Source organism: Stenella coeruleoalba, assembly GCF_951394435.1.
Source record: "Stenella coeruleoalba genome assembly, chromosome: 4".
In the NCBI taxonomy this organism is placed as follows: Eukaryota; Metazoa; Chordata; class Mammalia; order Artiodactyla; family Delphinidae; genus Stenella; species Stenella coeruleoalba.
In genome coordinates, this window is record NC_137149.1 from 106,130,526 (window position 1) to 106,154,403 (window position 23,878).

The following is a 23,878-nucleotide window of genomic DNA, read 5'->3' on the forward strand; positions in this document are numbered from 1 at the left end:
AATAAGTGCCTATTTAATTAGTTTATTTACACAGGGACAGCCAAGTTGCTAAAGTAACTCTTTGTCTTTGAGACTGTGTGTAAATGCTATCAGAACAAGTGATAAATTCAACAAAATTAAAATTGTTATGTAAAATTATTTCAGACAATTTTAATTGTTTAATTTTTTAAGGTTTTGATCATCTATTTGTTGTCATATCAATACTAAAAAGCTCAAAGTTTAAGTGGGCCAAATCTACAGTTGGTTAATCCTCTCTGGTAAAAATATGAGCATTATTATCTCTTATAAAAACTATTTTGCTTAAAATGTATTGTTAGACACATTTTCAAAGACCAAGTGTATTTATGTATTTGTGCAAAATTTGAATTTCGTATCTGTCAATACTGAATGAACATTTTAGTGCAAAGCTGCCTAAACACACACACACACATCAAATTTATAAGTTTAGAGTTTATAAAAATGTGCTTGTTTATAAAAAGGATATAACATGGGGACTCAACAAACGGTATTTCATTTAGATAAAAATGGCAAGAATTTTAATAAAATGTTAACAATGTATAAATTTCTTTTAGCTTTCCTTTTTTTTTTCACTCCTGAATTAAAGTTCTTACTCAGGAGTGCTAATTCCTCTTGCATCTTGTATATGTTCTGACTTGCTACTAGTTTATCAGTAAGCATTAGCTGGGTGTTGTCATGGTAAATGGGAAAAATGTTTTTAATCTGTCCCCATAAGTAGGTGCAGTGCTGTCAGCAGATAAGAGAGAGAACAGAAACAAGGTATCTGTTGAAGTATGAAAAATTAAAAGTTTAAAAAAAGCATACTTATGTTTAAGAATCATTTCCTTGAATATTATATTTAGAGCAACATGTAAATTATGTAATTGAATAAGGTCAACAAACAGCAACTTACAAATATTATAATTTAAGAAGTGGGTACATAAGTATAATTTTCATGTTAGCTTGAAATATGCACTAAGGTGGTGTTTGATCATCACCATGATGAAAATAAATGATAAAAATCGCTATTATATAATATCTGGTCACATTTCATTAAGATTTTTCTGAGGAAAGATCTATAATAGGAAGCTCTCTTTTACTTTTAAACAAAAGTACATTCAAATTTATCTTTGTTTACCTAGACTCTGATCAATTGTAACTCTCCCCTCATAGCATCTGTCTTTTATTCCTTTCTGTGAATCCAAAATGCCATTAAAAAGCACATTTCAAAATATCAGTTCAAAGTAGCATTTATTTTCCAGGTACTTTGTTTAATTCCATAAGTATTTAACACCTATAATGTGCCCAATATTGGGCTATGTATGCAATGGAATTACTTTAAAATGATAACTATACATTGTGTATTTTGTTTCACAGTTAAGACTTATATACACTCAGCAATTAAAGGACACAATATGCTAGGCTTTGCATGCAGACAAGTGCTACAATGGTTCAGAGAAATGATGGATTACTATGAAGTGGGGAACTTGGGAAAAAACTTTCTGGAGGAGGTAAGTTGGGAAAGCTGTATATGTCTAAAATGGATGACAAGGAGGGACAGACAGTGCTCAGAGTCAGGGAAATAGCAAGTGCAAAAAGACAAAGGTGAGATTTTAGCCAGTGGAAAAGAAATCAGCCTCTTGGGGCAGATTTGTTTGTTTCAAGTGGCAGGAACCAGGCTTTCATTATAGCCTCAGGCTTTGCTTTCAGATTTACTTAAGGTTTCAGAGTTTTTACCTCTCATATGCGTTTGTCTTACTGATGATATTACTTATGGCACTCTCTTGCTTAAGCTATCCTGATTTTACCCTTTTAAGTTTTCCATTCCAGAAGCAGAATTTCCTTTCTTATAGTTCCATAAACTGAGCAGTTTCCCACTTGTTGTTTTTGTTTTGTTTTCAACTACCGGCATTTCTTCTCTTTAAGACTGTCTGCAAAGATCCAGCAAGCCACCTAAGTTTAAGTTGGTCAATGTACCTGAGTTCCACAAATGTTTATTAAGCAATTATTAGGGACCAGGCATGTACGGAGATGAAGAAGCCATGGTTCCTACCCTCCTGAAACTTTCAGCCAGGTAAAGGCTGTTTCTTGCCCCAAGTCTGCCTATATTGTCCTATACTACAATTTGCAGTTTAAAGTCTGCCAAAATAGAAAAACATAAAATAAATGATAAATGCTAAGAAGCCTAAAACTCACTCCAAAGAAGAATCAATAGGTTATACCTGTGAAGCACCTGTGATGAAAGCACCTGTGATGAAACTACAGTAGAGTAGTTTGGGTCCTAGCTCTGTCACATTTAGTACAACTTTGAACAAGATGATATAGAGAAAGGAAAGGGGACATTTCTTCATTGCCTACTGTGTGCTGGCAGTGTGATTGGTATTGGTTGTTCATTATTTAATACTCATAGATCACATCACCTTCCAGCTCCCACTTCAAAAAACAACAGCAAAAAAATTCAACACCACCACAGAAAAACAAAATTTAAAAAACATATTCTTGGGAGTTCCCCGGCGGTCTACTGGTTAGGATTCAGCGCTTTCACTGATGTGGCCTGGGTTCAATCCCTGATCTGGGAACCAAGATTCCCCCAAGCTGCACAGCATGGCCAAAGCCCTCCCCAACAAAAAAAAAACAAACCCATATTCTTCCTATTTTTAAGATAAATGAAAGTCCGGTGTAGAAAAGCTATGAAGCTTGGGATTTCAGACACACCTGAGATTTGAGCCTGGTCTCAACCCCCAACTCTACCACTTACTAGATTTTTGGCAAAGTTATTCACTTATTTATTCAATATTCACTATATGTCAAGCATGTTGCTTGGCACTGGGTTTTAAGAAAACGATGTGGCACAGTCCCTTTCCTTAAACCTCTTAAACTGCAGTCGAGGGAGACAGGCATGGAATGAAGCCCTTGTAATTAAGTGATAGGTGTAGTTCTGGAAGTTGTACAGAGTGGCATGGGGGGCAAATGAGTCCATTCTACCTGGCATTGGCAGATGGGAGAGGACAGGAAAGGTTTCCTGGCGGACGTGGCCCTGGAGTCCCACACAGGCACCCACTGATTCAGATGACTGTGGGAAAGAACAAGACATTCTACCTTGCGTGAGCAGTGGGGCCTGAAACAGCTTGGTAAGGAATGAAAATGGTTCAGGGTGGCTGGAGTGAGAGAGCTGTAAGTCAGAAGTAGTAATACCTACTTCCCTTGTTAGAGGATTAAATATATACAGTGTTAAGCACAATGCCTGAGACATACTAGGTGCTCAAACAATGTTCCTGTTCCTCCTTCAGTTTCCCCAGTAATTATATTGCCTTCCAGCTTGAAATTCCATGACTTTATCACACCGTATGGGTTCTTGTTGTATATTGGTTCATACACTATTTAGCACATCATACAGTTTCAATAAATAGTCTCTACCACAGTTGGCAGAAGTCTGGATAAAACAAGATGTGAATTTTAATAAGGGACTGAAGGAAAAGCTGACTTTAGCTTCAACACTTTCTTTCTCTCTGTCCCTCTACAGTAACTTGAATAGAGTTTTGCTTGAGTATGTGTGAATATTGTGTAAGTAGAGAGATTCAGCGTCAGTTCAACACATGGGAACAGGATTCAATATCTTTCCATGGGAACTGCTCACCCGCTTCCAAACCCAGAAGAGCTGCTTTTCTGTTCCCAGAAGTTGTGACGATCATAACGTCAACCACACTGTCAGGAGATTTGAAGGCAACGTATCATCATTGCATAACCTTAGAGCTCATCATTTCTGGCCAGAGCTTACAGTCAACTCTATCTCCACTTTCAATCTTTCTTCCCTGCCTCTATTATATGGTTGTGTACATGTCTCCCCCACCCCACAAGAGTATAAACTCTGAAATCTTGTCTTATTCAACTTTGCATCTCCTAGTTACCCGCCCCCATCCACAGTGATTTACCCATTGCAGACATTCAGCAAATATTTGTTAAATTTTAAATATACCTGGCTAATCAGAAATTAATCTCACTTATCACAGTAGGGTTCCCTGAACCCTAGCAGCACATTCACATTTGGTGAGTGATGTGACCAGAGAGCATAGGAAGGTACCTTTTCACCTTAAACTGCAGCAATCATATTGTTTATTGTGTGTTTTCAAGGAAAGTCTCCATGGTGTAGTGGGGTAAGAGCATGAGCTATAAAGTTATACTACCTGGTTTTGAAACCTGCTACAAGTCACAAGACAGACCTTGGGTATGTAACCTATCTCTCTGTGAATCAGTATTCTCATCTGCAAAGTGAGAGTAATGGTCTAAAATGTTATTTCATAGTTGTGGTCACGAAGATTTACTGAGTTAATAGCACTGGTACATTGCTATTTTTGAAGAGCACTGGTACATTGCAAGTGCCCAATAAGAATTAGTTCTTATTTTACGCTCTGCTAAGTTTTATATGAATGTAACTGGGAGCAGGGAGTAGCTCGGCCATAGCAGGGAGATGCAAAGGCTAACAAGAAGAGGGAGGGCAGGAACATATCCAGGGATGTGACGGTAATCCCCTTCTAGGAAACATGCTTCTTGAGGCAGGAAGATATTCCTGTCATGAGGTGTGAGGCTAAGGTGCTGTATACCTGGTGGACTCTCCCCCCACCACCAATTCAGCAGGGTAAGGGATCAAAGTACGTCTCTTGGTGGTGAAGTTGCCTACCTCTTGCAGTCTTTTTTTTTTTTTTATATCAAAAGTAGTTTACTAGTTAAACATTGTTTATTATAATATAGCAATATAGACCATGGGTTAAGAATGTGGAGGCAAAAAAAGATCTAATCATGGTTTTGACCTTTATTATCTGATTGATCTTGGGCAGGATCCTTAATTTCTCTATGCTTCTATTTCTTTTTTTTTTTAACATCTTTATTGGAGCATGATTGCTTTACAATGTTGTGTTAGTTTCTGTTGCATAACAAAGTGAATAAGCTATACATATACATATATCCCCATATCCCCTCCCTCTTGCATCTCCCTCCCACCCTCCCTATCCCACCCCTCTAGGTGGTCACAAAGCACCCAGCTGATCTCCCTGTGCTATGCAGCTGCTTCCCACTAGCTATTCTACATTTGGTAGTGTATATGTGTCAATGCTACTCTCTCACTTCATCCCAGCTTACCCTTCCCCCTCCCTGTGTCCTCAAGTCCATTTTCTACGTCTGCGTCTTTATTCCTGTCCTGCCCCTAGGTTCATCAGAACATTTTTTTTTTAAGATATATATGTGTTAGCATACGGTATTTGTTTTTCTCTTTCTGACTTCACTCAGTATGACAGTCTCTAGGTCCATCCACGTCACTACAAATAACTCAATTTCGTTTCTTTTTATGGCTGAGTAATATTCCATTGTATATATGTGCCACATCTTCTTTATCCATTCATCTGTTGATGGACACTTAGGTTGCTTCCATGTCCTGGCTATTATAAGTAGAGCTGCAATGAACATTGTGGTACATGACTATTTTGAATTATGGTTTTCTCAGGGTATGTGCCCAGTAGTGGGATTGCTGGGTCATATGGTAGTTCTATTTTTTGTTTTTTAAGGAACCTCCATACTGTTCTCCATAGTGGTTGTATCAATTTACATTCCCACCAACAGTGCAAGAGGGTTCCCTTTTCTCCATACCCTCTCCAGCATTTATTGTTTGTAGATTTTTTAATGATGGCCATTCGTACAGTCTTTTTTTTTTTTTTTAAAGATGTTGGGGGTAGGAGTTTATTAATTAATTTTTGCTGTGTTGGGTCTTCGTTTCTGTGTGAGGGCTTTCTCTAGTTGTGGCAAGCGGGGGCCACTCTTCATCGCGGTGCGCGGGCCTCTCACTATCGCGGCCTCTCTTGTTGCGGAGCACAGGCTCCAGACGCGCAGGCTCAGTACTTGTGGCTCACGGGCCTAGTTGCTCCGCGGCATGTGGGATCCTCCCAGACCAGGGCTCGAACCCGTGTCCCCTGCATTAGCAGGCAGATTCTCAACCACTGCGCCACCAGGGAAGTCCCTTGCAGTCTTTTTTTAAAAGCATGGTCAAGTTACAGGAAAAATTCTATCACAGAAAAGTATTTTAAGTCAAATGAGTCATTTCTCTTATTAAGAGTATTTTTGAGCATCTTGGCATTTTAAACTATACTATCAGATTGACTTTTCTTTGATGTATATACATTTTTTACAGGCATAGTAATGATGTTGAGTAGTCTTAACAGAGGATTTAAATATCAGTGATGTTTTTTAAAAAAAACGCTTTTTAAATGGATATATATATATATTCTTTTAATGGACTTCAGGACTTTTACTTTTTTGGAAAGCAAAGATATGGGCATTTAACTAGGTATAATGTAATTCTGTTAGGCAGGGAGGATATTTTTTCCTTCTAGTAAAACATATTGAGGCTAATAATGATTGAAGACACATCATCAAAGGAAAACATTGACTCCTGAGGAAAAGTGATCAATCAGGCATTGGAAGAGATGATTTATAAAGGTAATTATGGCACTGGAATAAGCTTTTGGGATAAGCATACTTTGATCCATGTCAGTCATTCTTACTTCACATATGTCTTTGAGAGCCACCTTAGTGCAAAAAAGATGAGGGTCAAAGTAACAAGAAGGTTTATAGCTTTCCAGTGGAAGACAAAAATACAACAATAATCCTCCCTCCTCCTCACCATTGTCAAATTCCTTCCTGTTTGAGGATCTCAGAATCATTTAGTTGGCTACAATGATCTGCTGACTTTATCAGTATATTGTAACATGAAACCTTGTAAACTGAAACAACCTGCTTTAAATAAAAGTATTATGTGGCTAGTTTCCAACTATTTTAATCACAGTACAGCTGTAAACATTAAAAGATTGACATTTATATTGAAAAAAAAACCCCTGAAATGTAATTTTAACTTTTTATCTCTATTAAACTATTCTATATCTGTGTTCTTACTGTAAGTCACCTCAATGACAGTGTTTAAGATAATCAGAATGTACATTATCCATACTTTTTCTTCTAGAGATTTTAATTTCCAACAGGAAACCAAAGTGAAATGAGTGCAAAACTAAAAGACTAGAATTCTCAATAGTTTTTCCACTGATTAGTATCTCATTTTCTGCCTACAAATCGGTTTATGGACACAATTTTGAAAGTTGCTAGGAGGACACAATCTGACAGTTAATATCAACATCTTTTGATAGTGTTTGTAAATGCTTGGCATTCTTCTTATTAGTAATACAATGTTTCTGCATTCTTATTAGTAACATGTTTGTCATAGAATATTGTGGATTTAACATTCTGAGAAGATCAAACAATATTCAAATTTTTGTTATATGCTTGATGAAAAATTAAAGAACACATTGCTTAGTGTTACCCATAATTTTTGAGAGAGGATCTATGCCTTAAATTAATTATCAACTTCCATATATCAGAAGTCAGGTTATTTGGGTACACAGAAGTTTTTTTTTTTTTTAAACCACAGCAATTGTGGTAAATTGGCTCCCAGGAGACTTCATTTACTCTTGTGTTGTCATCAGATGAATATGTATTAGGCCTCAACTTTGTATGTTAGGCTGATTTGCAGTTTAGATTGTATGAAATGGCTAAATTTCTCAGTTATTTGGCTTGAAAAAATATAATTCAAATATTGTAGGAATGAGACTCCACAGTGAATCCCCACAGTAAGGAGAATGGTCCGCTTATTTCTGAATGGAAATCCCCAATTGTCACACCACATCAATGATCTGGTATATCTGACTTCCATTGAGCTGGACTTTTAAAGGTCAGGTCTCTGGACGAAGAATTTTAGCTTAGCGGGTTATGCAGCAAAGATGCCCAAATCCAGAGCACTGTTTTAATGTTGTCAGAAATAGGTTCTCTTGAAATAGCAGAGGGGAAGAAAAAAATGTAAGATTTTAAGCGCAAAGTCTTTTGCCTAAGCACATTTTCTAACGTTTCTGCCCGTATCTCATTAAAAAGCTGGATAAAGAAACAGGGATGGGGATAGAACCACATCATCTACTTTCATAGAAGGTTCAGACTGGAGTCCCGCAGGCACAATTTATTTGGCCTACATTTAAAAAATCTGGAAATGCCATATTAGAAAAAAATCCAGATTTTTGGCTTCTTTTAAGAAACGGAACCTTTGGCCACAGTGGGCCTGTATTCATACGAGGTGTGTGGGGGGAAAGCAGGCTGGATTTGAGAATCGGCTGCTTTCTGTACACATGCTCAATGATTTCCCATTCCCTGCCACCCCGAACGTCTTAACACCACGTTCACTTTGCCTGCCTCACCCCGCAGGCGTTGAGATTCCTGCAGTTTATGAAATGGATGCAAACGGGTCTTTTTTCTTTTTTTTTTTTTTTAAATGGGCAAATCTCTTTGTTAAAGGAGGAAGGGGGAACCAATGGCTGGTTTTGCTTCCAAAGTCCTAAATCTGCCGTTTTTCAACCATCTGATCCTAACCTACTTTTCCCGGATGGCCCAAAGTATGAAACTAAGTATCAAAGGATGGCCCTTGTAGTCACAGTTCTATCACAAGCCAGCCATGTGACCTTGGGCGAGTCCGTTAAGCTCTCTTAGCCAAAGGTGATGAAAAGTCTCTAAACGGGCTTAATACCTGCTCTGAATACTTCACAGGGCTATTGCACAGCACACACGAGATTCTGAAAGTACTCCTAAATCATTTATAAACCGCAAAACGCTCCCTAGCACAAGCGTCTGTTAGAGTGCGATACCACGGCTTTGGAAGTTGGGTTCCTGGAATCCGCTCCAGTTCCGCGCTGCTCCCACCTCCCACGCTCGGGGTGGGCGGGCGGAAGAAGATTCTCAGGGGAGAAGCTCTGGAGAACCAGCTTAGAAATGCAGCGAGAAGTCCGTTAGCGGGGGTAAAGTTGTTGGCATTTTTAAGCCCCCAGAGTAACATACCAACTCCTGGCCGAGATGACAGACACCGCGCAGAGCCAGCGCGAAAACCGGTCCCCGGGCCACCTCCCTGCTCGAAGCCAGGACCCCAGGAGCCAGGCCTGAACCCTCCCGGCCAGGACCCCAGACCCGGGATTCCGGACCTCGTTCTCGTCCCCAACCCCCCCATCTCCTCCCCATCCCCCCTCCACGTGACAAGAGCCGGAACCGTCACTTCCGGCGGCGCAGGCCACGCGCCTGCGCGGGGCGCCTGGCCTCAGTGAACGGTCGGCAGGGGCGCCGCGCCGCCAACGGCCTCGAGTGGCGGGCGGCGCGGGTTCGACTGGGGCGGCAGCGGTGCCGCGGGATGCTGTCCAGAGAGTGTGCGGCCTGAGCGGACCAGCCCACTCCGCGGAGGGGCCGGTCGCCCCGCCCCCTTCGCCATCTCCCTCCATTGCGCCCTCCTCCGGGGCTCGCAGTCCGTCCTGGTGCGGCTGCTAGGGCGCCCGGGACACTGGCGGAGGCGGCCGCGTCGCCCTCGCACTCGGGCCCGCCCCCTCGCGCCCCGCCCTGTCCCCGCCCTCCTCGCCGCCCTCTGCGGGAGCCCGGCAGCTGCAGCGGAGCCGCGGAGCGGGCGGCGGGGCCGGGGCTGTGCGCTCGGCGCGCGCGGAATGTGAGGCTCGGCAGGCCGTAGCGCTCTCGGACGCTCGGACGAGCGAGGGGCGGCGACCCCTCGCGGACGCCCGGCCGCGTGCCGGACCGGGCACCTCACCCTCTCGCTCGCCCTTGCGCGCGCCCCGCGCCCTCCAGCGCGCCGGCGGGACCATGAAGAAGTTCTCTCGAATGCCCAAGTCGGAGGGCGGCGGCGGCGGCGGTGGAGCGGCGGGTGGCGGGGCCGGCGGGGCCGGGGCCGGCTCTGGTAGCTCGTCCATGGGGGTCCGGGTGTTTGCGGTCGGCCGTTACCAGGTCACCCTGGAGGAGTCACTGGCCGAAGGTACGGGCGCCCGGGGAGGCTCGGGCCGGCAGGTGAGGGAGGGCTGGGGTGTGGCGGTAGCTTCTCCAGGTCCTCGCCCGCTTGTCTCCTCGCCTTCCCGGCTCACTCTAACCCCTTCTGCCTCCTCTGCTGGGCCAGCGGGGGCTTTTAGAGTAGCTCGGGCTCTCGCTCGTAAGTCGGCTTTTCTCGCCGCCGGCAACTCTGACCTGTGCACAGTTCTTTCAGTACGAGTTTGTCATTTTCAGTGCTTCTTGACGCAAAGAAATAAATAGGAACCGTCTTAGCGAGTGCTGCGGTGTCATGATTAGACCAGTGACTCATTAAAGGGTCAGATCGAGCAGGATTGGGGCTCTTACCCGCTGTGGCTCAGGGGGGTGTCAAGCGTTGGCCTCACCACTCGCGACGCAGGGCACAGGACTCTGCAGCCCCGAGTGTTCAGCCTGGGTTTGCTGCTGCTCAGTCATCAGTTGAAAAACAATTTATTTCTGTGCGTGCGCGTGATGGAGGTGATACTTTGCCCCAAATTCAGTGAGTAGGTTGCTTTGGGGGAGCAGGTAAACTTGAAGTCCACTTATCTTTGTTTTTTAGAATCTTCTCTATCATGCAGGGTGCTAGTCACACCCTTTCGGTGTGTCTTGTTTGATAAGACTTTAAAAGACGATATGAAAGCAGGTTAACTTTCACTTGAGAAGTTTTGTGTTCGATCCTTCATTATCTTTATCAGACTATGTCAACAGTTGAGAGTCTGCTTACAAAAAAGTTTGCTCCATTGAAAAAAAAATCCTACACTTTTAGTTTTGTATTTCTTGTATAATTGGCTTGTAAGAAATACTCTTGTTTCATTGCATACTTCACTGACTTTTGAGTTTTTAACTGCAGAATGATATTACAAAAATACTTAAAAATTTCTCAAGAAATAATTTGTTGATAATTTGCCCTTCTAAGTTTCAAGATTAAGAGAGAAGAAATCAAAGACAGTAGTTTTGGTTCTCTGAGGGTCAGTTGATGTGGTTTGGAGACAGTAGACTGAGATTCCACTTGTGTTTTTTGAAATGCCATAAACAGTAGCAAATTAGTACAAAAGAAAAACCTGAAGATTTTTGTCTATACAATATTCTAAAGAGAAAGAAATCTTGAATTATTCAGGATGGATGTCATTGTTTTGCAAGCCATTGCCCCCAATAATGAGCCTAGCTGAACCTTAGGTGGGAGGAGGATCTTTAGCTTGTCAAATAATGAATGTATGTATGGTAATTGGTGTTGATAGACGGATTTACCATGCTGTAAAAGTTCCTAGTTCTTTATTATACGTTAACTTCAAGTGTTTGAGTCGTAGATTAAGCTATAGGTTTTAAGAAGACATGGCTGTTAACTCACATGCTGTACTTCTGTTTTTGAATTGTTGTAATAACGGCAGGGTGGCTTGAATAATATTACTCACTTCATTTCACTAAATCCCAGATGGGTGTTTTACTTAATAAGAAATCATTGACATTTCATCAAGTTAGACTTTGGTAGCTTCTACCGCTGCTCCATGCATGTCCTGTCATTACCCTGAGCAAACCATTTTCAATAAAAAAGAAGTAATTTTGGAAGATGCAAATACAAATGAATTTCAAAAGGGGAGTGCTCAAGCACACACACACACACAAATTAAAAAAATGTTTCAGTCACTAATGTCACTGTTAGAGTGTTCCACTTACCTTTGCCATAAATTTGTCATTTCTCTTGGAAAAATCCGTAATCAAGTGCTAGGAGGAAGCAAGCGTTGAACAAACTCTTTTGGAAGATGGCGCTTCCCCAACCCAACACCCCAGAGGGAAGGCTGAGGCCTAGGCTTTGTTCCTTGTGTATTTCTTCTATTTCAGCACGCACACAACCGAAATTATCTATATTCGGTTTACTTTTTGATCCTGGCAACATATTGTTATTTCATATGCTTAATATCATCTCTTCTTTCCAAATAAGTAATGCTACAATTTAGATCAGATGTTTAAGCACAAACGTGGTTTACATTCAAGAATGATCATTCAGTAATTTACAGATACATTTGCCCAATTGTAAGATTAGGGCAAGTGCTTGTGAAAAGGCGTTACTGTAGAGTTTAGAGTACCTGCATTGGGGAGAGGTGTACCATTGAGTGGGAAAAGGGTAGAAGCAAAGACAGATCAAAAAACAAACTTAGTTGATTTTACATTTTTGTTTTGTGTCAGTGTTGTTTAAATAGAGGCAAGACCCTGTAGATGCTGTGTCCTGAGGTGTTTTTGCCATGCTACTGCAAATACAGGCAGCTTGCTCAGAATGACCTCTGCAGTGTCTTTGAGTCTTCAATAAACCTGGTGTGAGTGCTGCCGCCCCCCCTCTTCAAATACATACTTGATTCTCATTATTCACAGTAGTCACGTTCTATAAAGTCGCTGTGACCAGTGATTTAGCAAATACTGAATCATTGTTCCTAGGGGAAATAGTGTCAGGGTACCGCAAGCCTGTGTTTACAGCATTTTTGTCAACCAGTCACTGTATAACCTTGTTTTATGTGTGTTTCTGTTTAAAGACACCTTGTTTAATATATATTGTTGACTTGTTAACATTGAACTAATGGTCAACAGTACTGTAACTCATGCCTAAATGAAGCTTAGTGAATATACAGATTTTCTCTGTAAGGGATATCATAGCCTTCTTGCACTAAGAAACGCTAGATGGACAACACTTTGGCTCTATGCTTGGGGGCTATTTTAAACAACAAAATCACCAATAAAAAACACAAAAATGAGAAAAACATGACACTACATAGACCTTGAAAAGGGCCCTTGTTTATAGCAGTGAGAGCTGAAACAAGGCAGAGCAATACCTTGTTGATTCCAGCTGGCTTACTCAAAATTTTCACCACTATGCGCATGTCTGCAAATAACTATGAAAGTGCCATTGTATTGATATTGGGATATTTTATTGATTTCGGGGATACAAATAAATTTTAGCAAGTAAGCAACTTCACAAATATGAACTCTCCAAATAATGAGGATCATCTGTATATGTATGTATGTATAGGTATGTGTATGTATGTATATATTTACATGCACATACATGTTTTATATATTATATATATTTAAAAAACCCACATCCTCAGGAGTATACTTACGTTGTATGTTATAACTAAACTATTGGTGTAGTTTCCTTTCTGAAATATACACTTTGTATCATAATCTCTTTCTAGTTAAGTATATAGATGTTTGAAAATGCTGACAACTTGCACCTTTTTAGTTCTTGCTCAAAGTTGAGAGGATATCACAATGGGCCATTTTTATGGTTTTCCTCGAAAACAATTTAGTTTCAGGAGTGGAATTTCAGCATCGGGCTGTAGAAATGAGGTAGAGCTATACGTGAATTTTAGCTTGAAACAGTGTCAAATTGTCAAGCACATATAATTCAATGTAACTGTCCCAAGTTTTTACTAAAACGTAGGACTGCTTTTGGATCATATACCTCTGTATACCTTCAGTGCTAGTCAGAAGAATTTAATGTTGATTGATAATGGGAAGAGTGGGTTGTCAAGTAGGAGAGTTTTTCCCCTAAGTGTCTTTGGTGAAAAGTGGACTTATGGGGAGCGTAGAGAGCAGGACACCATCCAAAATTTGTTAACATAGTCTAATCATGAGGTTATGGGACTGGATAGGAGTGGTATTTAAAAAAATTTTTTTTTTTTTTGCGGTACGCGGACCTCTTACCGCTGTGGCCTCTCCCGCTGCGAAGCACAGGCTCCGGAAGCGCAGGCTCAGCGGCCATGGCGCACGGGCCCAGCCGCTCCGCGGCACGTGGGATCCTCCCGGACCGGGGCACGAACCCGCGTCCCCTGCATCGGCAGGTGGACTCTCAACCACTGCGCCGCCAGGGAAGCCCAGGAGTGGTATTTTGAATATGATTGGATGCATAGGACTTTCTGACATGGGCATGGGGGTTGTTGGCACTGTCAGTAATTGGAGGCCAGGAATTTACTAGAGTTCTGTAAAAGTAGCTCAGTAGCTCTCAGAGTTAACTGCTTAGAGTAGGGTGAATTTGGGCTAGGTGTCAATTCTTATTGTTAATTTTACAGGAAGGTAGTAAGGTACATCTGACCTTGCAGGATAAATCAGTAAGAATCTTTAAGCATGGTATCTCATTTGCAGGAATTATCTGTGGCTACCCAGTAATATGGAAGTAAAAGTTCTTGAGAGATAACAAAGCAGAGTGGAGGACTTAGTAAAGATATCAGCAACTGTTACTATTCCCTAACTATTAAATGCCTTTTTTTTTTTTTAAATGCCAGGCTCTGTACTAGGTGCTATTTATACAGCAGAGAACAAAACAGGTGTTTCTCTGGCATTATGGAACTTACAGTCTAGTGTAGAAGATAAATATTAAACAGAATTAATCAGGTTAATGTAGTTAACAATTTTGATAATTGTCATGAGAAGAAAGCATAGGGTTTCATGAGAGAATAACTGATTCAATTTGTATTGGAGGATGAAGGAAGGCTTGTTTTTTTTTTGACATTTTAGCAGAACTCTGAAGTATGAGGAGAGTTAAGTAAAGGCAGAGGCATGAAGGTGGCGTGGTATGGAGTATGTCATGAAGAGAGAAATTCCTATGTGGGGAAGAGTTTCAGGAAGTGAATTGTGTCCAGAGCTATGGACTATCATGAATGAACCACATGGAAGAAGGACCCAAGGTGGTTTTGGAGAGGACCAGGATCCAGGTCTTTGTATGCCATGTTGGGGATTTTAGATTTTGTCTGAAAATGCAATGGGAAGCTACTGAAGGATTTAAATTAGGGCCGTGACATGCTCTGATTTGTATTTTCGTAAGATCATGGTGTTTGCTCTATAGAGACTGTTTAAGAGGTATACAAATTAGGTTAGTTAAGATGATGGCAGTGGGGATGGAGCCTAATGTTACTAATGCTTGAATGGGAAGACCTGGTTGTGGATTGGATGGAGGTGGGTGTTGTAGGAAGTGTGAAGAATGACTTGCTTATGTACTTCTTGGATGAAGGAGGTGCTATTTATTGAGATGGGGAAGAGTAGAGAAGGAACAGGTTTGGGGGTGTTGGGAGGATATCCAGTAATTCCAGACATGTTTAGTTGAGATATCTGAGAGGGGAAGTACATGTCAAGTTAGAAGTTGAATATATTGTCCAGTAGTCAGCAAAGGTGTTTGGACTTAGAGACACGTACTTCTGATTGGTGAGCATTTGGCTGTTATTTTAAGCCCGGGAGAGGATTGCTGTAGGGAGAGGGTGTAGAATGAGAAGGGGAAGGCTCTCATGAAGGACACCTGTGGAACATTGGTCTCAGACATTAGAGTTTACCAGAATCATTTATTTGGAGGGCTTGCTAGGGCTTGGCAAAACACAGATTGCAGAGCCTGACCTCCAAAGTTTGATTTTGTATTTCTGGGCGGAGCCCGTAATTTGCATTTTTACCAACTTGCTCATCAATGCAGATACTGCTGCTCCAGGAACAGTGCCTTGAGAACCCGCGATTTAGAGTAGGCAAAGACTGAAAAGACTAAAAAGGAGCTGCCAGAGAGGCAAAGGAATACCAGGAGAATCCGATGCCTTGAAACTCAGGAGTGAAGGGGAGGGAGGGAACAGTTGTGTTGCTGAGAAGTCATCTTACTTGGTCACTTTTTTTTTTTTTGCGGTACACGGGCCTCTCACTGTTGTGGCCTCTCCCGTTGCGGAGCACAGGCTCCGGACGCACAGGCTCCGGACGCGCAGGCTCAGCGGCCATGGCTCATGGGCCCAGCCGCTCCACGGCATGTGGGATCTTCCTGGACCGGGGCACGAACCCTTGTCCCCTGCATTGGCAGGCGGACTCTCAACGACTGCGCCACCAGGGAAGCCCCGGTCACATTTTTTTTGGTCAGGCATTCATGATTGTCCATGCTCAGTCGTTCACCTACCTTCTGAATCTTAGCTGTGGTTATTTCCTAGTAATGCTTTTTGCTCCAGCCACAGTGTGCTCCTCTCCTCCTTGCTCTGTGATTGAATCTTCTGTTTGCCTTTCACTCTGCTTGTGACTGTCTAATCCTAGCTTCCTAACTGCTGGCTATGATCACTCCCTTCTTCCTGTGGACATTTGTAGCTGTTTGCTTTTTTTCCCCTTATCACATTTAATCTTTTGTCTTGAGATACAATTATGTAAGCACTTGGAAACACTAGGGTGGTTAATTATTGTTCCTGTCTCAAGGCCCCTAGCAGATAGTAAAATTCTTGAGGCTGAAAGGACTCTGTATTAATTGCTTTTTGTGTCATAAAAATTGCCTCACTGTATGATGGACATTCAGATACTTTTCAAAGGAAATGATTTTTGACTTTTTTTTTAACCAGAATTCTTTAATAGGATTTAAGACCTAATTTGCAAATTAAGAAGCACCAGTGGAGGGCTCTTTAGTTCTTGTCCCCTCAAAGGTCTTCTGCTTACGTCTGGGGACGCTGAATTTTCTACTTTGGTGAAGACAAAGTTTCAAGACAAAGTTTGTTTAAGGCAAAGTGTTGTTTAAATTAGCTTTCTTGAAACAACAAAGAAAGAATAATGTGGCTGCCCCCTTAAGTCATCTTTCTCTATTGACATTATATTTTTCTTTATTTAGCAAAGGTGGTGAGTTAAAAGAAAATTATTTTTACGTGCAGTTGTGAAATTGTTTTATATTCTACAGTTGATTTTGACAGCCTTTTTTGGATGGAGAGCTTTTTGAGGACAGGGTCTTATTTATTTATCTCTGTATCCTTACTTCCTGTCCAGGAATTTTTTGTTGTTGTTGAATTAAACTATCAGGAAACGTTGTTTCCTTTTCTGTAATGCGTAGTTAATACCTATTATGAAGATCAATAGGTAATGTGTGATATTGACAAGATAATTTGTGACAGTACCTAACAGTGCATGCCAAATCTCTCAATCAATATGGGTTAGTTTTAGGTTCAGACTTAGTTACAAGCTTTCAGTGAAATCTGATTCTGGCATTGTAGTAACATGCTTTTAGATTAGGTATTACATTTATCCTGAATTAAGTTTCACATTTGTGTTTGTAAAAAATCTGAATCATTTTGATTAGATAATTATTATATGGCATTCAGCCACATGTAATTTTTATGTTTCAATCAGCTGTATAGAATTTTGACCTTGATAGCAGCATATGCTCTCACAATAATATGAAAGTAATTTGCAGCAAAGGATATTACGTAGAATCTTATTAACAGATGCTTCTCTTTTGGGTTGTTTATGTTATCATTGTAGAGATAGCGCCTAAGATGTAAATTTGATTGTCTGCTGATATGTTTTCTCTAGAGGTGGCAGTTTTTTTTTTTTTTTTTTGCGATACGCGAGCCTCTCACTGCTGTGGCCGCTCCCGTTGCGGAGCACAGGCTCCGGACGCCCAAGCTCAGCGGCCATGGCTCACGGGCCCAGCCGCTCCGCGGCATGTGGGATCTTCCCGGACCGGGGCACGAACCCATGTCCCCTGCATCAGCAGGCGGACTCTCAACCACTGCGCCACCAGGGAAGCCCGAGGTGGCAGTTTTATTCAAGGACAAGATACTGACACTAAAATAATTCCCAATTTTCAACACTTCAAAAGTATGTAGTGGAAACTATACATTTATCTCCAATAAAGGGGCTAAATTGCACTGGTATGTCAAATTTCTTTGCTTTTAGCTGTAGTCAACTTTGTGTGGTTAGTGCTGAGCAAATTGGAAAGGTTGTCTTTGGTTATTTTAAAAATAATGGAAATAAATTAATACTTGTTAGTATCTTTCCATTATGGAGTCTGCAGGAGGGATAAAAAGAAAATTGATGTTGTTAGTACTAAGGAACTAATCTTGTGTATTGTCTGGGGTTCTCTTTCACCCCTTATCTCCTTTTTTTTTTTTCGTTTTGGTCAAAGCTTAAAGTAGAACATACACATTTATTAGAACACGTTTGGTAGCTATCAAAATGATTAAAACCTTGATCTGGAATTCTGACATTAAGAGTCTGAATGGCAATTTCAGTGCTGCATAAGGTTTCATCAGCAAAGGCTTGAGACTGCTCATTCCCTGATTTTTTATCCTGCATCCATCTGGTGAACCATTTATGTACCCACAAGCCACTATTTTTAGGGGACTCAGTTGGGACACTGAGTGGTTAATGACTGAGCCATTTTAAATAGTTGGGCACTTAGTTAATTTGGAGATTCTCTGTCTGTGTGTATCATCTTTACAAATGAGCTCAGTCAGCACATTTATGCTAAGTTTCAAAACTCTGGAGGAAAGTGGTTGTTGGGCCTTTCCACAGAGGGATTTTGTTTTTGGAATTTTGGGTTTGTCTTAGAATTCCAGTAACATTAAGGGCATAGTTTGGGACGTAACCTTTGGAGAGGCACTTTGCAATGGATATTATTTTAAAATGTGAAAAAATTGTCGCTACTAGTTTTCCTATTTTAACATTATATTAAATTTTGAAATGATGCTTTCTTGGAGGAAACTATTAAAAAAAAAGGCAAAACTTGGAGTCGGGCCAGCTGCTAATCCCAGTTAATGCCACTAACTCACATTGTGACATTTTTTTTAACTTTTTTGCATTTACTTTATTTTTTAATTAAATTTTTTTTTATTATTATTTTTTTTTATGTTTTTTGGCTGCATTGGGTCTTTGTTGCTGTGTGTGGACTTTCTCTAGTTGCGGCGAGCGGGGGCTACTTTTGTTGTGCACAGGCTTCTCATTGTGGTGGCTTCTGGCTTCTCTTGTTGCCGAGCTCTAGGTGTGCAGGCTTCAGTAGTTGAGGGTGCGTGGGCTCAGTAGTTGTGGTGCACGGGCTTAGTTGCTCTGCTGCATGTGGGATCTTTTTTTTTTTTTTTTTTGTAGTATTGTGAACATTTACATATAATTAAAGTTCTTCAAAATCAGAATTTTTCAGAATCATCAATATACCATAGTCTACCGTTCCAATACAATTTTTTGTTGAACTTATTTCCAGTTTTTGACATTATAAATAGAAAGTAAAGAACATCCCTGTGCAAAAAGCATTGTCCACACATTGTGACATTTTGACCTCAGTTTCCTCAAGGAAAAAAAATGAAGTGGGTAAAGATGAACCTGTAACATCCTTTTCCATTTTAGCATTCTCTGATTCTGTCTATATAACTGAATTTTACTGCTCCTGCTGATAAGAGAGGAGCATGAGAAAGAAGGGATAATGATGAACAGTTTTAGGATTGAGACTGTAATGAAAGGATTGTGTTTGATTATCATGCATTTGAGTTTTTGGGCAAACTTCAATATAGGGTAGCAATTTATTTTTTATTCCACGGTATAAAATTATTTCTTAATCATTGGGAAAAAGTCTTTAATAAGAAGTTGCCTTATGTGGTAGCCTTAAGGTAGGGGATGGGTGCTCAAATAAAATTGTGTGGCATTTCAGAGTACTATTTAATTTCAAAGGACGTACGGCCATAGTTGCTGCTTTTGTCATTTTAGTAACTTGTGTTCTCCAGGTGACTCATTTATAATATATGTATTTTAGGGTATCTGGAAGTAAAGAAACTTTCTTGTTTTTCAAGTTTTTATTTGTAAAGAATATATGAGGAAGGGTATGGTTATACTTTATCTGAGTGAGTTTACGGATAGAAAATTTAACCATGATATGTGTGAGGAACGTTACTTTTGTTTGTAGTGCCGTCAGCTCTAGTTTGGGTCCCTAATACTTCTTAAAGAAGTATGTTCTTGGGCTTCCCTGGTGGCGCAGTGGTTGAGAGTCCGCCTGCCGATGCAGGGGGCACGTGTTCGTGCCCCGGTCCGGGAAGATCCCACATGCTGTGGAGCTGCTGTGCCCTTGAGCCACGGCCGCTGAGCCTGCGCTTCCGGAGCCTGTGCTCCGCAACGGGAGAAAATAAACATAACATTGTAAATCAACTATTCGTCAATAAAATAAATGTTTAAAAAAACAAACAAACAAACAAAAAAAAGAAGTAAGTTCTTATGTGGACTATCCCTCCCTTTTTAGGCTCTTTACTCACCAAATCAACACTTGTATTCCTTTAAATTTATTCTCTCTGAAGTGGACTTCTGATTATGTCACCCTCTTATTTGCCTAACCAAGTGAAATGCAGACTCATTACTCTGGGATTCAAGGTCCTCTGTAATGTGACCCCCAAGCCCCTCTCCAGCCTTAATCTCTCACTCCAACCCTAGGTGTATATCACTATTGCATATGTACTTGATATCTTCTGCACTTCTCTGATGCTTTCTCATGCCTGTTTTTCAGCTTATGTTGTTACATTTGCTTAGAATGCAGACACCTGCCTCCCCAATCCTGTTGAAATCGGATCTTGCAGAATACATTTAAAATACAGTTAGTTATTTGCAATCTTTATTTTTCCATGAAACCCTGTTCGCAACCAAATGAGTGTAATTATGCCTTCCTTTGGTGCCCTGTGTAGCAACTCTTGCTCATATTGCACTTATTTTACACAGCTTTGTTCTATTTCAAGAAAATGTCTAATAAAAAGTTTCCTCTACTGCAAGATTAAAAGCTCCTTTAAGGTTTGGCTTATGTTCATCTTATATCTCTTGCAGTGCTGTACTCATGATAGGTATTCAGTACATTTGTAAGAGATTGAGTTTTTGAACTGAACAGCAGTCAGAAGGCCAGTAAAAATTTACTGTAGGGCTTCCCTGGTGGCGCAGTGGTTGAGAGTCCACCTGCTGATGCAGGGGACATGGGTTCGTGCCCTGGTCCGGGAAGATCCCACGTGCCGCGGAGTGGCTGGGCCCGTGAGCCGTGGCCGCTGAGCCTGCGCGTCTGGAGCCTGTGCTCCGCAACGGGAGAGGCCACAACAGTGAGAGGCCCGCGTAATGCAAAAAAAAAAAAAAAAAAAAAAAAAATTTACTGTAAAACAATTGACATATTTGTCAATTGGATTTGACATATCCTGCTGTTCAGTTGATATTTAGGAGCAGATTGGCCCTGTTTTTCAAGTTGTGTCCCTTTATAGAAATTAAAATAAGTAGATATGTTTGATGATAATGTAGGTACAGTATTATCTAGATGGATGAAAAAAATACAACCAGATTTATTTTTGGATTTCTAGCTTGTTTTATTTTTGTTATGATTACAGGAACAGTACATCTTTGTTTTGTGCGTACTGCATTGCTCTTTTTATTAGGTATGACTAGAAATATTCCAGCCTAAGTTCCCTTGACCCATGGCATCTTTAAGAAAGCTACTAATGTGGGACAGAGAGAGCAAGCTGAAGAGGCCTAAAGTATGTGCTCTGAGTAGCTAATCTTAAGAAAGTAATAATGTTGGAAATGATCAAGTGGCTATGGCTTTCTCTTGAGTGGCTGATAAGTACCAAGGTTTAATGTGACAGCCAGAATCTAAGAGAATGAGAGATTAGCAAGAAGGGAGGGGTCTCATCTCCTTAATGCTCTGTGTGAAGGAACATATGATCATTACTTTGGGAAACCCCTCTGACTAGTCTGTGATATCAGAAGTGATCATTTTCTAGGTAGAGAAACACTGAATTTTTTTTTTTTAGATTAGGAAATTTGTAGCCTTTAGTGTAACAGATCAGAGGGTAGCATGCTACCAAGTCTTTATGCTTTTCTTAGTAACTAATCATTATCACCCTCAGCATTCTTCTATTTCTTCTTTGGTTTCCTGGAAGAGAGGTTTTCAGCACACTCCTTTGCTTGCCTAATTGCTGTATTTACTTATTTTCCTTAATTTTTTTGTGGTTGGGCCATTGTTCAGGCTGGCTGGAGCTTTTTACATACTTAAGTATTGTCTTTTGAATGAGATGGTCAGTGGTTAGTCTAAATTTTAATATTCATTCTGGAATCATTAAGATATTAGTACGAAAATGACTTACACATAATACAGTAAAATATTTTACTTAATGAGTGTTGTCAGGACTATTTTTCTAGGGAGTGGGATTATGCATCACTGGTCATGATCCACTTCTTCATTCTCTGGCCTGCATAACAGAGTCTTTCCTACTGAATGTTAATGGCCTATCTATTCTTTGTGTACAAAAAAATGATGCCACTGAGTCATGATCAGTAGGACGTGTGTTTTGAGTTACTTTTCCAGAAGTAGGATGAGTATGTGCTTAGCTGTGCTTAGGCTTTTTTTTAAAAAAAATTAATTATTTGATTTATGGCTGCGTTGGGTCTTCTTTCTGTGCACGGGCTTTGGTTGCAGCGAGCGGGGGCTACTCTCCATTGTGGTGCACGGGCTTCTCATTGGGTGGCCTCTCTTGTTACGGAGTGTGAGCTCTAGGCATGGAGGCTTCAGTAGTTGTGGCATGCGGGCTCAGTAGTTGTGGCTTGCAGGCTCTAGAGCACAGGCCCAGTAGTTGTGGTGCATGGGCTTAGTTGCTCTGTGGCATGTGGGATCTTCTTGGACCAGGGCTCGATCCCATGTCCCCTGCATTGGCAGGCGGATCCTTAGCCACTGTGCCACCAGGGAAGTCCCTGTGCTTAGGCTTTTAATAGTCTCTTTTGTGATCAATGACAGAAGTTTGTAAGATAGTTAACTAGTGTTGTACTGCAGTAATATAGACCTAAAGAGGTTTTTGTTTGTTTGTTTACCAACTAGCCTAGTTCAAATCCTAGTGAAGAGTTAACCAGATTGTTAAATCTTTGTTAATTTTTCATCTTTTAGCAAAATATTATTTTTACAATTCTAAGGATCTCGATCCAAATTGATAGTTATATATTTTTAAAACCCGGTGAACTAGCTGTTACTGGTTTATGTTTTTCAGCTCACTGAAGTGGGAATTTAAGAAATGTTGCAAATACATGGATTGAACAAACATGTGTTTGTCATTTTGCGCATAGTATCCTGTCTGTAAGGAATGTTAGAAGTGAGTTTGCAAGGTGCTATATGAATCCATCATGTTCAAAGTTGGAAGTAACCATTTTGTTGTCCTATAAATTTCTAGCATGAGAAACTCCTATTTACAGAGTTAAGGTTCAAATTTGTTCTCACTTTAGAATAGTGGCTGTCTTTCTTAATAAAGGCTACGTGTATTTTAAAAGGTTATGGTGGGCCATTATGTGTATTCTGGGACTTCCCTGGTGGCGCAGTGGTTGAGAGTCCGCCTGCTGATGCAGGGGACACGGGTTTGTGCCCCGGTCCGGGAGGATCCCACGTGCTGTGGAGCGGCTGGGCCTGTGAGCCATGGCCGCTGAGCCTGTGCGTCCGAAGCCTGTGCTCCGCAACGGGAGAGGCCACAACAGTGAGAGGGCCGCGTACCGCAAAAAAAAACCCATAAAAAACCTGAGGTCAATTCTATTGAGTTTTGCTTTTTGGAGGACTAAATAAAGGGATAGGGATGGTGGGTGGTGTACAAGAATCTGAGTTAAGGCAAAGACCTTCTCAGCTTCCTTCAGAGAGGATCCCCAGTAGTCTATTAACTGGAGTTGGTGTTGCTGGACTAGCAGTCTTTCTTTTTAAATGCTGCTGCGCCGTTATATCTCCCGTAATTGTAGCAATTATCCAATTTCAGTGCCCTTATTTAACTATGAAAAAATAGAGTAAAGGATGAACCAAAGTTACACTGTTAGTGCTGGTTGTGGAGGGCAGAATTTAGGTCTCAGGACTTTAATTTAGCACTTTTTCTACCATGTGCCCTCCTTAATTGGCTCTTGCGCACATTCAAGCATTGGCCTTTGAGTGGAGTGGGACTTCAAGCAGGCTTAAGGGTCCAGGGGACTTTTAATATTCTGGAAGCAGCTGGAGTATTAATGGGTACCTGAGGAGTCTGAGGTGGACTCAAACATTTTTGAGTTAAAGTTTTTCCACTGTGCTCCTTGCTGAGGCCATCAAACTATGTGTTGCAGTTGTTTAAGATGTCAGGATTAATATGAAAAAGTTTAAAATTGCAACTTCCCCCAAATTAGTTTGTTGTCTCAGTCTAGAAAGATTCAGTCCTAAGTGAAATAATGTGTTTGTGAACTGTGAAGTAAGTAACAT

At 40.9% G+C, this 23,878-nt stretch overlaps 1 protein-coding gene and 1 long non-coding RNA gene across 3 annotated transcripts in view; one reads left to right on the top strand and one right to left on the bottom strand.

The window, feature by feature from the left end:
- LOC307185898 overlaps nucleotides 1-9,060 on the bottom strand; it is a 73,521-nt gene extending 64,461 nt beyond the window's left edge. The window contains exon 1 of the long non-coding RNA XR_013828202.1: nucleotides 8,914-9,060. This is a non-coding gene — a long non-coding RNA (uncharacterized lncRNA). The remainder of the gene's footprint in view (nucleotides 1-8,913) is intronic.
- A 145-nt stretch (nucleotides 9,061-9,205) lies between these two features.
- The window catches only part of BMP2K (BMP2 inducible kinase), a 123,032-nt gene continuing 108,359 nt past the window's right edge, over nucleotides 9,206-23,878 (top strand). For both annotated transcript variants that reach the window (XM_079919775.1, XM_079919776.1), the window contains exon 1: nucleotides 9,206-9,883. In XM_079919775.1, the coding sequence (XP_079775901.1) occupies nucleotides 9,715-9,883 (169 nt within the window). In that variant the 5' untranslated portion in view covers nucleotides 9,206-9,714. The remainder of the gene's footprint in view (nucleotides 9,884-23,878) is intronic.